Here is a 13,485-nt window from a genome sequence, read left to right on the forward strand (position 1 = left end):
GGGGACTTAGGGTGGCAGAGGGCTGACACCCATTCAGTATGGTTGAAAAGGAAAAAGGAGATTGGAGAACCAGGGACTCAGACTCTAGCAATTTCTGTGGCTGCCTCATGGTGTAGGAAACCCACAGGGGTAGCAGCTGTGGTGAGGCACATCAGGGTGGAGAAAATGGACAAAAGTATGTATACAGGAGCACTGCTTTCAGCGTACATGCCAGCATGCAGTGACTGGATGAAATGGATGAAGTTTGAGGCCTCTATGAGGGAGGTGTGCTTTTGTGAGTATGCACGTATTTAAGCATGTGCGTGTACAGCCAAAAAGGTAAGGAATGAAAGTGGGAGGTCTGAGTGTCTTGAGAACCAATCTGGATAATACTTCATTGGTGGACACCATTGTATTTGATTCATTCTTAGAATCAGCAAGTACTTACTCAAGGCCCCCAAGGCCAGGCCAACTACTAGGGTTAGCGGTATGGAGAGGAATCAGACCCAGGCACTCACAGTCTAAAGGGGGAGTCAGAAACTAAAGTAGAGAATTCAAATACTATGTATGTACAACAGTGTGTGCATGGTGCCTAAGGCAGCCACCTCTGCTTGAGGTTAGCAGGAAGACCTTCCTAAGGCAAAACTGATCAGAGGCTGGAAGGATGAGGAAGGAGTTAATCATGGTGGAAACAGGGGAAGGTTGTTCTAGGCAGAGGGAACAGCATCTGAAAAGGTGTGGAGTTGTGAGTCCCTATGCACTGGTTTAGGAACCTTGAACAGATCCTACCGCAGAACTGATAAAAGCAATCATATTTACTTGTTAACTTATTACCTGTTCCCTCTGCGCCAGTGGAGTGCAAGCAACACCAGGGCAGAGAATTTGTCTGCTTTATTCTCTGCTAGAGACCCAGAGCCTAGAGCGCTGCTTGGCACCCAGTGTCCTATGTTAACCAGAAGATAGGCGGGGCCCAGAGTGGATGGTGTAGACGGCTGGCTAAAGTATTTGGGCTTTATACTGGAGACAGTGGGGAACCCCTGGAAGCTGATGGGGTAGGAGGAAATCACTTTGACAGTGATGTTCACGTTGAAGAAAGCAAATTGTCTTAAATTGGGGCACTGTCAATAAAAAGAGTGGAGCCAGGTTGAAAAAATATTGAGAACAATTATACACAATTAGCAAGAAGTTTTGGGTTTTACAGTATCCCTGTGAGGCAGGCGGTTCCCCGATTTACAGAGGAGGAAATGGACTCTGCGATGCTTAGTGACTTGGCCGAAGTCAACAGCAGATTGGAGGTGTATCCCAAGGGTTCAGTCTTCCCTTTGCAGCGCCGCAGGTCCCAGCACACGATGAAGATCCGACCTGGTAGGTGGCAGCGGAAATTCACCACTTCCGTTCAGGGACTGGAGGAACGCCCGGTTGACCGCGACTAAGAACTGCTGGAGGCGGAAGAGAGGATAGGGGAAGCGAGGCGTAGAGGAAGAGGTTGGGCCTCGGCGGCCGCCGTAACACTAACGCTCTGATCCCCATGGCAACAGCCAGAAGCGGCGGGAGGCTTCGGAGCTGTGCAGCCACCGCCGCCGATTCGAGGAGTGCGGCACGGAATCCGCAAACTGTGGCCGGGTGGGTGCAGGTGATGGGGATGGGTCGCCGGAGGATGCCGGGGTATGCAGGCAGAAGAGAGGTGTGGCCTGGACCGAAGTGGGGCCTGCGAGGGACTCGCCGTCCGGAATCCTGGGAATATCCCCTCGCCATCCCTGCTGTCCTGACTAGGGGCATCGTTAGGCCTCAGTTTCTCCAAACGGGGAATGGGAAGAGGAGAGTGGGCACCCTAGTCCAATGGCCCCTCCAGTTTCTGAGGCCTAGGACTTTTTTTCCTCTGCAGGTCCTGGACTGACTGACCTGTCCTGCCTCATGGACGTGAGTTCTAGGCCCCTTACTCTCTCTGGAGCGGCCCCCTCACCCTGACTTCGAGCCCGGACTGGAGAGGGGGCTCTTTACCCAGCATAGACCCTTCCAGTTCAGGACAAGAGCTGTGAGAGAGTTCCAGGGATGGACTTTCCACGGGAGGGCACATTCCTGTTCTTCCTGGCAAGATGAGGAGTTTGCCAAGTAATCAAGGAGAAAAGCCATCCCAGGCATTGGAACAGCATGGGCAGAGACTTGGTGGTGAGAGAGAGGATTGGGCGTTTGGGGAATGGCTGGGACTTCAGGATAAATGGCATGTCCAGGGGGAGGGAAGGAGGGGTAGGCAAGGCTATATCAGGGCCTTTGTCACTGAGATAAGAAGTTTGGACTGAGTTAGTGGAGCCACTGATGGGTTATAAGGAAGGGAGGGACTCACAGGGACAACTGGTGTGAAAAGGAGCAAAACTGCAGGCTCAAAGATGGGCCAGTAATGTGGGCGGAGGGATGATAAAGTAGTATAGTGGAAGCAGACAGTTGATCCATTTGGAAAGGTATTCTGAAAGGAAAATCAGTATGTCTAGAAAAGGTCTAGGAAGGTCTGGAAAAGCCTACAATGGTCAACAGGTCCTTGATGATGTTGAAGTGCAGATGAGAGGCAGGTGTGGGGAACAAGATAGCATAGTCCTATTGGCTCTCTTCCCATCATTTGGTGGCTGTTCCTCCCCTTTTCCCAGCCACCTCTGGTGTCCCTTCTGCTATTTTTGTATTCCTACAGCCTGTCCCCACCTCTTTCTCACCGCTTCCCCCCTGTGCTCATCCAGGAATCCTCTAGCCTGCTGAATACAACCCCGGCTCCTGTCAGCAGTCCTTCCCTGCTGCTCCCCATCCCTGCCATCGTCTTCATCGCTGTGGGCATCTATTTGATGCTGCTCTGCCTAGTGCTACTGACTAGGCGCTGCCTGCTGGTGAGGGGCCTGGGTAAGGGCTAAAGGGTGAGCTCTGGGGAAAGGGACCCAGTCAGTCTGTCCCTCATGTGCGTGCCTTACTTTGACACTCCTTTGCCATTTACCCCCCACATCTATTCCTTTTGTGAGACCAGGAAGTCCCTCCCCTCCCATCCCCAGGAGAACCTTCTCCTGCCCCTCTCCCAAAACTTTGTTGCTACCTGCTAACTGGGTGAGTTCCTGAACCCTGTCATCTCCTAGGCCCAGAGCTGCTGCACAGACTGCAGCTCTCTCTGCAGGAAGCAAGGCGTCTCTAGGCCCCAGGACTGTTGCTGGACCTGTGTGGAAGCCTGCAACTTCCCTCTGCCTAGCCCAGCCAACTGCCTGGATGCCTGCTGCCCCCAGCCCACTGAAGCTGTGAGTTCTCATCCTATCCTCTGACCCCCTCAGCCCCTCTCTAGGCACTATCTGTACAATATTCTTTTTGTTCAACAGCATGTTGTACTGAGCACTTACTCCAGGCCAAGCACTTGGTCTAGTTCCAGGTACTGGATCAGGTGGAAAAAGCCCAAACTAACATAAACACCATATCAGATACTTTCTGTTGATGAAAGCTACTTGGAGAAAAGAAAACAGCTGGAGAAATGTGTGTCACATGTAGGCCACATAATCACTTCTGAAAATGGTAGTTAAAAGAAAAAACAGATGCTGTCACACAGCTCCTTCTGTTCATTGAGTGAATACTATGTTCCAAATACTGCTACTTTATTGACATTATTATTTTCTCAGCAACCCTGGGAGGTGGGTACTTTATAAAGCCTATATATATTTTTTTCTGGTAACAAAAAGCATTGATTACAAAGTACACATGTAGAAATACATAGAAATATGTCACTCTGTAACTCAGGTTGCTGCATTTTGTGTATGTCACTCATAAGTGAAATAGACAGTATATTGCTGCTGTAGTTTACTATTATTTGGTAAAAAATGGGGTCATCCCATACTATTTTATCACAACTGCTACTTGATATCATGCCTTGCCCACCTATCCATGTCTGTACATGCAGACAGCTAAGTATTTTTATTCTCTGTTTCAGGGGAATAAATTGGCTTAGGGAAGTTGAGTCACTAGTGTGTTGAAACAGAATCCTAAGGGAGAAGTCTGGCTCAGAAAGGACAGGTCATTTTTGCATATACAGGTTTAAAGATGTTAAGTGTAATTGACTACCTTCCTATTTCGGGCTCAGAGATTTAGACAGCAAAGATCCTCCCCTTGAAGTGGTGACCTTCAATAGGAAGGAGGAGTAAGGATAAAGATAAATTCAGAACTTGGGCTGACTGTATTTGGTCAAATTCCTGGGGGAAAGATGTTCTGTGTTTCTAAATTATGGGGCAAGGAGCTCTCCTCTTTCAAATAATCTACTTCTGGTTTTCCCAGGGTACTAGGGTTAAGGAGGGATAGGTGTGGGCAGGGCTGGGCTAAAGAGCAAATGGGAAAAAGAAGAAGACCTAGGTCCTTAAAGACTTGTGCTTTATAGGAAATGTTCAATTACAAAATGATTTCTCATCCCCTGTTGAGGATGCTGCCCCCTTCCCCTTCTGTCCACAGCAAAGGGATAGTCAAGGGCCCCTCCTCCTTGAGGGTGAGGAGGGAGGGAGGTACACTGTCTGGAGGGCCTGGCTCCTCCCATCCCCAACCTCCCATGCCCAAGGGCTTCAGGTTCCTCCAAAGAACCTCAAGGACTGATCCTATCTGGCTTCTGCCAGAGCCAGGAAGGATTCTAAAATGGCAGAGGGTGGAGCAGAGTCAGTCTGTCCTTGATCTATCTTTCCACAAAGTACATCAAAGTCTTTCTGTCCTTCAGTTTCCTAATAGTAACAGTAACAGCCAGAAATATTACAAAGCTCTTGCCTACTTCACAGCTGTAGAAACTGAGGCTTACAGAGGTTTGAGTGACTTGCCTGAGGCCTGGGTCAGGACACAAACCCAGGTTTCTCTTCTTCTCTGGAGGAGAAACTTCCCTGCTCTGCTTCTTTCACAAACATGGATCTAGCTGTTGTGAGGATCTAATTAATTCATTCACTTATTTATTCACTTACCAAAGATTTATGGAGTACTATCAAGGCACTGCACTGAAAACAAGAGCTGGTCCCAGCCTTCAGAAGGCTCACATTCTGGTGAAGGATAGAAAGAAATAAGTAAGCAATTATAATAGAGTGTGAGAAATTGTGCAATATAGTACAATGGTTGGTTTTCAGCCCTGCATGTGATAAGAGACATGTATTAGGCTTAAATGGAAAGCTGAGCATCTAGGCCCCACACTCAGTAGGTCTGGGATGGGACTAGAATTTTTAATAAGTTCTCACATAATTTTGATGCACACCAGGATTAAGAACTACTACTAAAAACTACTTTTAAGAAAGAGTGCTGTGACAAGAATAGCTCCCTTTTACTGAGAGCCCACCAGGTGCCAGGCACTGGGCCTTAGTTTTTTCCAGTGATTCCCCACAATGATTCTATCAGGTAGGTGTTAAATTTGTTTCAGAGATGAGGAAACTGAGGATCAAAATGTGAATCTGCCAGACATGGACCTGAATTAGATTCAAATCTGGACTGAGCTCTCACAAGTAAAGACAATTGGCCTTCACAAAATCAGAGTGAAAAACTTCAGAGCCTACAGAAACAGAGGGGTTAACAGTCTGTGGAGTCCTTATTTAATGTATTGAAATAGCAGATTCCTTCCAGAAGCCTTATGGCTGCTTAAAAGTAAAGAAATCCATTAGCCAGCTATTAATGACTAGATCTAAACCCTTTCAGCAGATAGAGCCCTGAATGACTTAATGCTCTGTTCTCTGAGGGCAGGGCACTGGAGTCTCTCAGCCACCAGTTCTGCACACGGAAGGATGGTGTGGTCCTCAAAAACCCCACAGAGCCAACTTCATGTCCAGACTGGGACTCCCCAGGGACACCCCAAACCACACCCTTATCAAACACAAGGAAATCACTTTGCTCTCCCTTTCACCATGACACTTGACATGGCTCCTCCTTGAGAGAGAGTTCTGTTGGCAGTAGCACCAACCCAGTTCAGACCCCACTCCCTGCAGATCTCTTCCCCTTGCTGAGGCCCCTAGTGATACCTTATCCTACCAGTCATTTGATGCTGTACCCCGAAACCTCAGCTGTTCAAAAGGTCATTCCCCTATTCCTGGCTTGGCCCGGTGTCTGATTGAGCTGTGCAACTGTGACTGTCACTAGCTCTGCCTCAGCCTCAAGGAGCCAATCTTCTGTCACATTTTGGGTGTGTCCCACTCAAGCCACTTGGCCTCACCCCAGTCCATGTGTGAAGCAGTCACAGATCATTGTTGTCCCAGGTCGGAGAGGAGTGGTCTGGAGAGGGTTCTTTCTCCCTTCCTGTTTCTAAGGACATGCCATTCGTATTCCCTAAGAGACAGGCCCTCTGCTTCTCCTGGGAGTTGAGAAGCCCCCTTCTTTCTTCTTTGCCCAAAGAGGGAAAAATTATAGTCTTTGATTCATCCATTTATTTAACATTCATCTGTATCTCACATACCTGCTGACCCTGAGTCCCCTGCTAAGCTCAATGGAAATATGAAATGAACTGTCCCTTCCCTAGCAGACTCGGAAAGAAGCTGATATTCCTGGCCCTGGGAGGCAGTGGGGTAGTGAGGAGCTCAGGACCCAAACCTCAGACCCACTTATTCCTAGGTGTATTCCTTTGGCCAATTAACTCCCCTCAGTGACTGAGCCTCCATTTCCTTTTTTGTAAAGAAGACCCCTTACTCGAGGTTCTGATAAATAAGAGATGTAACTTTATAAAACTTTAAGAGATTTTTTAAAATATGCAAATTACCATTTTTAAAGAAAATTAGAAAGTTTTTTTTCAAATCATTCATGAATGCCTTGCACAGAGTAGGTGCTTAGAAAATGATTAATGAGACCCTTCAGTTTGTTCACATGCCAAGGAAGAAATCCATTTAAAACCAAGACAATATGTGTATGCCTTCCCTGTCTACTCACTTTCAGTTGCATGAGGCCCCAGAATATAGTAGAATCACATTTGAGCTAAATGTTGGGACCTAGCATGGGACCAAGGCCAGTTCATCTCTGGTCCTCAGTCTCCTTGCCTATAAAATGGGAAGAAAGAAAGAACCTCCTGAATAATTTCTTCCAGCTCCTGAACCCAACTGTTTGGAACATTGTCTGGGCTGATTTCTCAACAGCACAGGGAATTGATTTATCCCCTAGAATGGTGGATGGTACCCTCTGTTCCCTGGGCAAGTGGGACTTCCCAGGCCATTCTGTTCCCTTCTCCCCAGAGAGGGAACCTGCTGCAAACTTTGGTCCCTATTCCTTCTGCTCACTTCCCTCACTCCTTCCTCTTTCTCTCAGGATTGGGCCCCTCCCTGCCCCCGCTGCTGCCCACTCTGCGACTGTGCCTGTGCGTGCCAGCTGCCTGACTGCCAGAGCCTCAATTGTCTCTGCTTTGAGATCAAGCTCCGATGAGGACCCAGAGTCCCTGCCCTTTGGGGAGTGGCCAGCCCCCAGGGCCAACATGTCTTCTTCCCTGAGGGGCCTCAGGACACCTTTCTCCAGGGCATTGGAACTGCAAATGGCCTGCCCAGCTCACCAGCCTGGGAACCAGCAATGGAGAGCCTGGCTCCCTGCAGAGTAGACTCAGCCTTTGGCCAGCTGGTCTCAGCTCCTTTGTTGGGCCAAAAGAGAAAGAGGCTAGTGCTCTAGGAGGGCCTCTGCCTGCCTTTCCCCTCCCTAAGTAAACTGTTATATTTGAAGGTGAGGGTGGGGACACTGCTCACCACAGACAGCATCATGGACAAACTTGGGCTTTGAGTATCAGGATATAGGGGTACCCCAGCCACACCCCATCAACGGACTTTAGTTATTTCCAGGTATGAGTGGAGTGCCTGCATCTACTCTCCGTCTAAAGAAATGGGCTCCAGAGAATCAACAGCCACAGCAAAGGCCGAGTTGGGAGGGAGGATCAGAGGAAGAGGTAGAGAGGGCCATAGATCTGAGTACCTTTACCCCCCACTTCCGTCCCCACGAATCCTTGTCCAAATATTTTTATCCCTTGACTACTGTTTTGAGGGCCTCAGTCTGAATTTCCAAGAAGAAATTTCCTGAGGTACTGGTGAGTGGGCAGAGGGCCCTCCCTCTACTCCCAAAATAGGGCATCTTCCTTCACCTTCCTTCACTTTAGGCCCTACTCTGGAGTGAATGTCAGGCGCTTCAAGTTTCCCTAAATATAGGTCCCTGCCAGGGGATCTGCCTTGAGGAAAGGGCAGGGGTCACTGGAGAAGGCTGGGGACATTGGTTGCGGGGAGGGCAGAAGCTGCCTTATAACCCAGCCCTGGAGTGACCTGGATCACTTGCTGCTGACCAGGCTTTGCCCGCTCCTTCAGCCTCCTCGCAGGTGGGCATCAGCAGGACGGAGGGGGTTGGGTTGGGCCGAAAGGGTCGGGATTAGAAGAGACTTGGCGGGTTGGGATAGAGGCTCGGAATGTATCTGGAAGGATGACCACCTCAGGGACGGATTTTATTTTGGAGCGGGAAATCAGATCCAAGGAAGGTGTTTCGCAGGGGCTCTGGCCTCGCATTCCCAGATTTGCTTGGGCGGAGCAAATCTGGGGCGGCCAGTTTGCGTGTAATCTGGTTTTCGGTGGCTGCTGGGGCTTCAGGCAAGTGCCCGCCAGCCCAGGCGGAGAGCGCGTGCGCGCGGTCAAGGCTGCCCTTGGGGCCCAGGCGCGACATCCGGAATCGCTGCCGCCTCGCCTCCGCCCCTGCCAGCCTGACCACTTTTCCTGCGGAGCTCCCTGTGAATCCACTCGCCGCCTTGTCCTCCGCCTCTCTTCTGCCTGGGCTGGTGACACAAGGATGTGCGGCTCCTCGTCCCGTAGTCCGCAAGTCCAGCCTTCGGACGAGGCCGGGGGACCCCCGACATCTGGGTTCTGTTACAGCGTGACACACGCTGCATCAGCGCAGGCCGGAAGCTGGGGCTACCCCGGCCGCGGGACGGGGCTTGAGAGTGAGGCTGAGCTTCCGTCTCTTTGCGCCCTATCATCCGCGTTTCCTCCACCCCATCCCCATCTCCTCCAGTGCCAAATTTCGGCTGAGTCACGGCCCCCAAAGCGCGCCAGGCTGGGGTAAAGGAAGACGGAGGGGAGGGTCCAGGCGACCTGCGGAATGTGGCCTGAGTCACGTCCGAGTGTCGGGTGTGGAGGGTGACCAGGAGCGATCGAGTTCTCGCTGCACTATTCCCGCCCAAGCGCCGCCTCAGGGCTTCGCCTTTCGGGGGCGGCCTCTCCCACAGTTCCTCTTCTGCAATTGGACGCTGGGGCGCCTTCGGCCCCCTGTAAGGGAAAAAAATCTGGTGGAGGGTGGAGCGGTGCCTTTATAAGGCCAGGCACCACTTCTCTCTTGCCCGCCCCCTGCGCCGCCTCTCCGGAGCACAATAGGCAGCGTTCGTCCTGGAACGCGCCGCAGAACCGGGGTTCTGGTGACGACTGCCGCGTTCGGGCCCTCGGTCCACTCAACAGCCCGCTGCCCTCCACCGCTGAGCCCCGCACACCCGCCCCTCTCCCGTGCCAGGTGAGCGCTCCATGCCATGTGTGAGGGTCAGGAACCGTGGAGAAGGATCCTGGGGATAGTGTCGGGTCGGGTGTCAACGGGAAGCCCCCCCAACCCTATCCCAGCATCACCCCAACCCACTCACCCACATGCTTCGAGTCCAGCTTGAGCTCCTTCGGTTTGCTACACAGTGCAGCGGCTCCGCGCGCTGAGTCATGGCGGGGGAGGAAGCAGGACCGAGATGAAGAGCCATTCTCTCTCCTTTTCTTGCTGGAACCCCGGGTGCAAAGGATTATGGCCTCTGCCTCTGCAGGGATCCTAAGAGGCAGGGAGGGGTAGAGACCAGCTCATATACTTTCTCAGGGTTCCCGAAAGCTGGTGGTTCCTACCTACCCTGGAAGACGGGCACCCCTGGCTAGCAGGGGAAACCCCTTGGCAGCACCTGATGCCCCATTAACAGTTTCCCTGTCTTTCCTTATTGGGTAACCTTGATTCTGAGTCTGGAACAGCTACAGCCGTGCGAGCAGACATTTTTCAGGGGCAGGGGTGGGGCGCTTACCTCTCCTCCACATTCTCTTACCATGTATGAACAGTGAGATTGGCAAACCTCACCGCTTTCTTCCACCTCGGGCTGGGCCTCCTCTGCTGCCCTTTCCTGAGCTTCTGATTACCCTCCCATCTTTTTCCTAACACCATTTTCCTAATGCCCTCCTGCTGACCCTGGTAGGAGAAGCCTGACCTTGGGATGTCCTTGAGGTGATAGAGACTGGGCTATCCCTGGGATCTTGGGTGGATTGGAAGGAACACTCGTTTGGCAGTCAGATCTGGGTTCTAATCTCAGATCTGACCCTTCAGTTGCTGTGTGACTTGAAACACAGACCTTACCCTTCTCTGGGTCCTTTCAGAGGAGGGGGTTGGGCCCTCTGCCTTATGCACTACCTCTAAATTACTCTGATTCAATTTTGCCTCTAGGCAAGGTGACCCCATGGCAAGACGCCAGTCAGAAGGGCCCAGCTTCTACATGAGCCACCAGTCTATGGCTCTGGCATATTCATTTACCCCAGATGCCAGTATGCAACCCCACCCTCAGCTGGGCAACACCCAGCAACAGACAGAGTTAGGAAAGGTACAGGAGGCAGGCCTAGTATAGGGAAGTCGGGTGAAGGGGAGAGCTGGGGACAGGAAGTGCTCCAAGACCTGCCAGGGTGTGGAGTAGAGGAGGTAGGGAACCTCTACTCTGACCTCCAGACAAGGGGCCCTCCCCATTGGGAGACACAGGAAGACCCAGCTGATGAGTCCTCCCCGTCTATCTCCTCTGCCAAGGAACAAACCAGCACCATGCCTTATCAATACCCAGCGCTGACCCCAGAGCAGAAGAAGGAGCTCTCTGACATAGCTCACCGCATCGTGGCTCTGGGCAAGGGCATCCTGGCTGCAGATGAGTCCACAGGTATGGGCAAGGGAGAAGGGCACAGGGGTGACAGGCTGATCCCCTCATTCCCGTGTGATGGTCCCTTCCAGGGAGCATTGCCAAGCGGCTGCAGTCCATCAGCACTGAGAACACTGAGGAGAACAGGCGCTTCTACCGCCAGCTGCTGCTGACTGCCGATGACCGTGTGAATCCCTGCATTGGGGGTGTCATCCTTTTCCATGAGACACTCTACCAGAAGACAGATGATGGGCGTCCCTTCCCCCAAGTTATCAAATCTAAGGGTGGTGTTGTGGGCATCAAGGTGAGGGGGCTGGGCCTCAGAGTGTGATTTGAGATGGGTCTGGGGGAACGAAGTCCCGAGTAAGAGGCTGGGGGCTGAATGTTCGGTTGGGAGCCTGGAGACTTGGGTGGAACATGCCCCAGATCACCTCTAACGCATGTGTAAGAGAAGCTAAAAACTTAGGGGTCCTGCTGGGCATATTTAGCCCTTGCAGTCCTGAGAGCAAGGTATTACCCTTATTGTACAGATGGAAAACCAGAAGTTCAAGGCAGTGAAAATTTTGCTTACTGAACTAGTAAGTGGCAGGACCCCAGGCCCTCTGCCAAATAATAACCCCATGTGTTGTCTTTTCTAAGACTGGATACTGTAACTAAGTGAAAACATTTACAAACCATGAGATGCCACTTGACAGATTCAGTGAAGTTGGGGGCAGAATGGGGCTACTGAGGATGAAAGGACACTAGAGATCATTTCCTCTGTCCCATATTGTTGCTCCCACCCCAACAGGTCGACAAGGGTGTGGTGCCCCTGGCGGGAACAAATGGCGAGACTACCACCCAAGGTGAGAACTGTTCAGCTTCTTGCCCTATGGACCGCCCACCTAGGTTGGTACGCCTCTGGGTGCCAAGAGGGAGTGGGAACCACCTACCTCCTCCTCTGCCATGCTCTTGACTCTTCTCTCCAGGGCTGGATGGGCTGTCTGAACGCTGTGCCCAATATAAGAAGGATGGAGCAGACTTTGCCAAGTGGCGCTGTGTGTTAAAGATTGGGGAACACACCCCCTCGTCCCTTGCCATCATGGAAAACGCCAATGTTCTGGCCCGTTATGCCAGCATCTGCCAGCAGGTGGGCCTACAGGTTCCCAACAGGCGTCCCATCTCATTTGGTTCCTGAGCGTCAGCTAGCCTGCCACCCATCTGCCAGGATAACTACCTCACCCAAGGCAACTGTTCTGGATCCTCACCAAGCATCCAGCTGGGGCATGTGTAGGACCCAGAGAGGCAGAATGAGGGTTATATGGGTGGGCCTAAGGAGTTTCTTATCGTACTACCTGCTAGAAGCTATGAAGCCATGCATTTCTATCATCATGGAGATGAGATCTTGGCTGATAGCTGTGGAGAGCTTTGGTAAGGCTCTGGGGTAGAAACCTTATAGCTACCCTGTCTCTCACCCCACAGAATGGCATTGTGCCCATCGTGGAGCCTGAGATCCTTCCTGATGGGGACCATGACTTGAAACGTTGTCAGTACGTAACTGAGAAGGTAGGTTGCCCTCCCTGGGCAGTGTGGTGGGCTGGGCAGCTGGGCCAAGGGCCCTGGGGCTGATTCCTGTCCACCCACTTCACCCCACTTTGTCTTGCCCTGCTCTAGGTGCTGGCTGCTGTCTATAAGGCTCTGAGTGACCACCACATCTACCTGGAAGGCACCTTGCTGAAGCCCAATATGGTAACCCCAGGCCATGCGTGCACCCAGAAATTTTCCCATGAGGAGATTGCCATGGCAACCGTCACGGCACTGCGTCGCACAGTGCCCCCTGCTGTTCCTGGTGAGACCCACACCCTCATCTCAACCTCTGACAGATGAACTGTACCCACAATCTTTATGCCTATTTGGTCTGATTTTCAGGTCAGCTTTTAGGGGTTCCTACCAATTCCCTGGGTCTCTGACTATAGCCCCTCACCCCCATTTCACCCCTTGTTCTAGGGATCACCTTCTTATCTGGAGGCCAGAGTGAGGAAGAGGCATCCATCAACCTCAATGCCATCAACAAGTGCCGCCTGCTGAAGCCATGGGCCCTGACCTTCTCCTATGGCCGAGCCCTGCAGGCCTCTGCCCTGAAGGCCTGGGGTGGAAAGAAGGAGAACCTGAAGGCTGCCCAGGAGGAGTATGTCAAGCGAGCCCTGGTAAGGAAGTGGCAGGAGATGGGAGGGTGGTGGGATAGGCGGGATTCTGAAAAGAGACCTCACTCTGGCTCCTCTCCCCTCTTAGGCCAACAGCCTCGCCTGCCAAGGAAAGTATACCCCAAGTGGTCAGTCCGGGGCTGCAGCCAGTGAGTCCCTCTTCATCTCTAACCATGCCTACTAAGCGGAGGTATTCTAAGGCTGCCCCCTCAACACTCCAGGCCCCAACCCCTCCCACATTCTTGAAGAGGGGGGCCTTATCCGGGGATCTAGGCTGCTTTTCCATCACTTTTGCCTCCCTTGTGACATTGATTTGTGGTGGTATCCATGTATGCTAACTCCATTGCTCTTTCCTGCCCACTGCCAATAAACAACTATTTAAGGGGGAATCTGTTGTCCATGTCTGTGATGTTCAGGGGAGGGGAGGGCCAGGGGAGG

At 51.9% G+C, this 13,485-nt stretch overlaps 2 protein-coding genes and 1 long non-coding RNA gene across 7 annotated transcripts; 2 read left to right on the forward strand and 1 right to left on the reverse strand.

The window, feature by feature from the left end:
- Positions 1–1,091: 1,091 nt before the first annotated feature.
- LOC118967283 (uncharacterized) lies at positions 1,092–6,212 on the reverse strand. The gene is made up of 3 exons (XR_005054191.2): positions 5,970–6,212; positions 4,932–5,006; positions 1,092–1,418 (listed from the first exon to the last, which is right to left on the reverse strand). It is a non-coding gene; the product is annotated as an uncharacterized lncRNA (long non-coding RNA).
- LOC108398455 (uncharacterized) lies at positions 1,456–9,457 on the forward strand. 4 transcript variants are annotated; one of them, XM_036992386.2, is made up of 6 exons: positions 1,456–1,602; positions 1,865–2,148; positions 2,709–2,852; positions 3,093–3,248; positions 7,240–8,281; positions 8,965–9,457. In XM_036992386.2, the coding sequence occupies exons 2-5, from the start codon at positions 2,131–2,133 to the stop codon at positions 7,351–7,353; spliced, it is 432 nt and encodes a 143-aa protein (XP_036848281.1). In that variant the 5' UTR covers positions 1,456–1,602; positions 1,865–2,130; the 3' UTR covers positions 7,354–8,281; positions 8,965–9,457. The 4 variants fall into 4 exon arrangements, with proteins under 4 accessions (XP_036848281.1, XP_017517989.2, XP_036848282.1 ...); XM_017662500.3 differs by having other exon boundaries at positions 1,865–1,899; XM_036992387.2 differs by lacking the exon at positions 8,965–9,457 and having other exon boundaries at positions 7,240–8,282.
- ALDOA (aldolase, fructose-bisphosphate A) lies at positions 8,143–13,436 on the forward strand. 2 transcript variants are annotated; one of them, XM_036992384.2, is made up of 9 exons: positions 8,143–8,281; positions 10,759–10,885; positions 10,957–11,168; positions 11,655–11,709; positions 11,833–11,993; positions 12,326–12,409; positions 12,518–12,692; positions 12,851–13,050; positions 13,136–13,436. In XM_036992384.2, the coding sequence occupies exons 2-9, from the start codon at positions 10,774–10,776 to the stop codon at positions 13,229–13,231; spliced, it is 1,095 nt and encodes a 364-aa protein (XP_036848279.1). In that variant the 5' UTR covers positions 8,143–8,281; positions 10,759–10,773; the 3' UTR covers positions 13,232–13,436. The 2 variants fall into 2 exon arrangements, with proteins under 2 accessions (XP_036848279.1, XP_017518015.1); XM_017662526.2 differs by lacking the exon at positions 8,143–8,281 and adding an exon at positions 9,330–9,456.
- Positions 13,437–13,485: the final 49 nt, after the last annotated feature.

This window comes from Manis javanica, chromosome 10 (assembly GCF_040802235.1).
Source record: "Manis javanica isolate MJ-LG chromosome 10, MJ_LKY, whole genome shotgun sequence".
In the NCBI taxonomy this organism is placed as follows: Eukaryota; Metazoa; Chordata; class Mammalia; order Pholidota; family Manidae; genus Manis; species Manis javanica.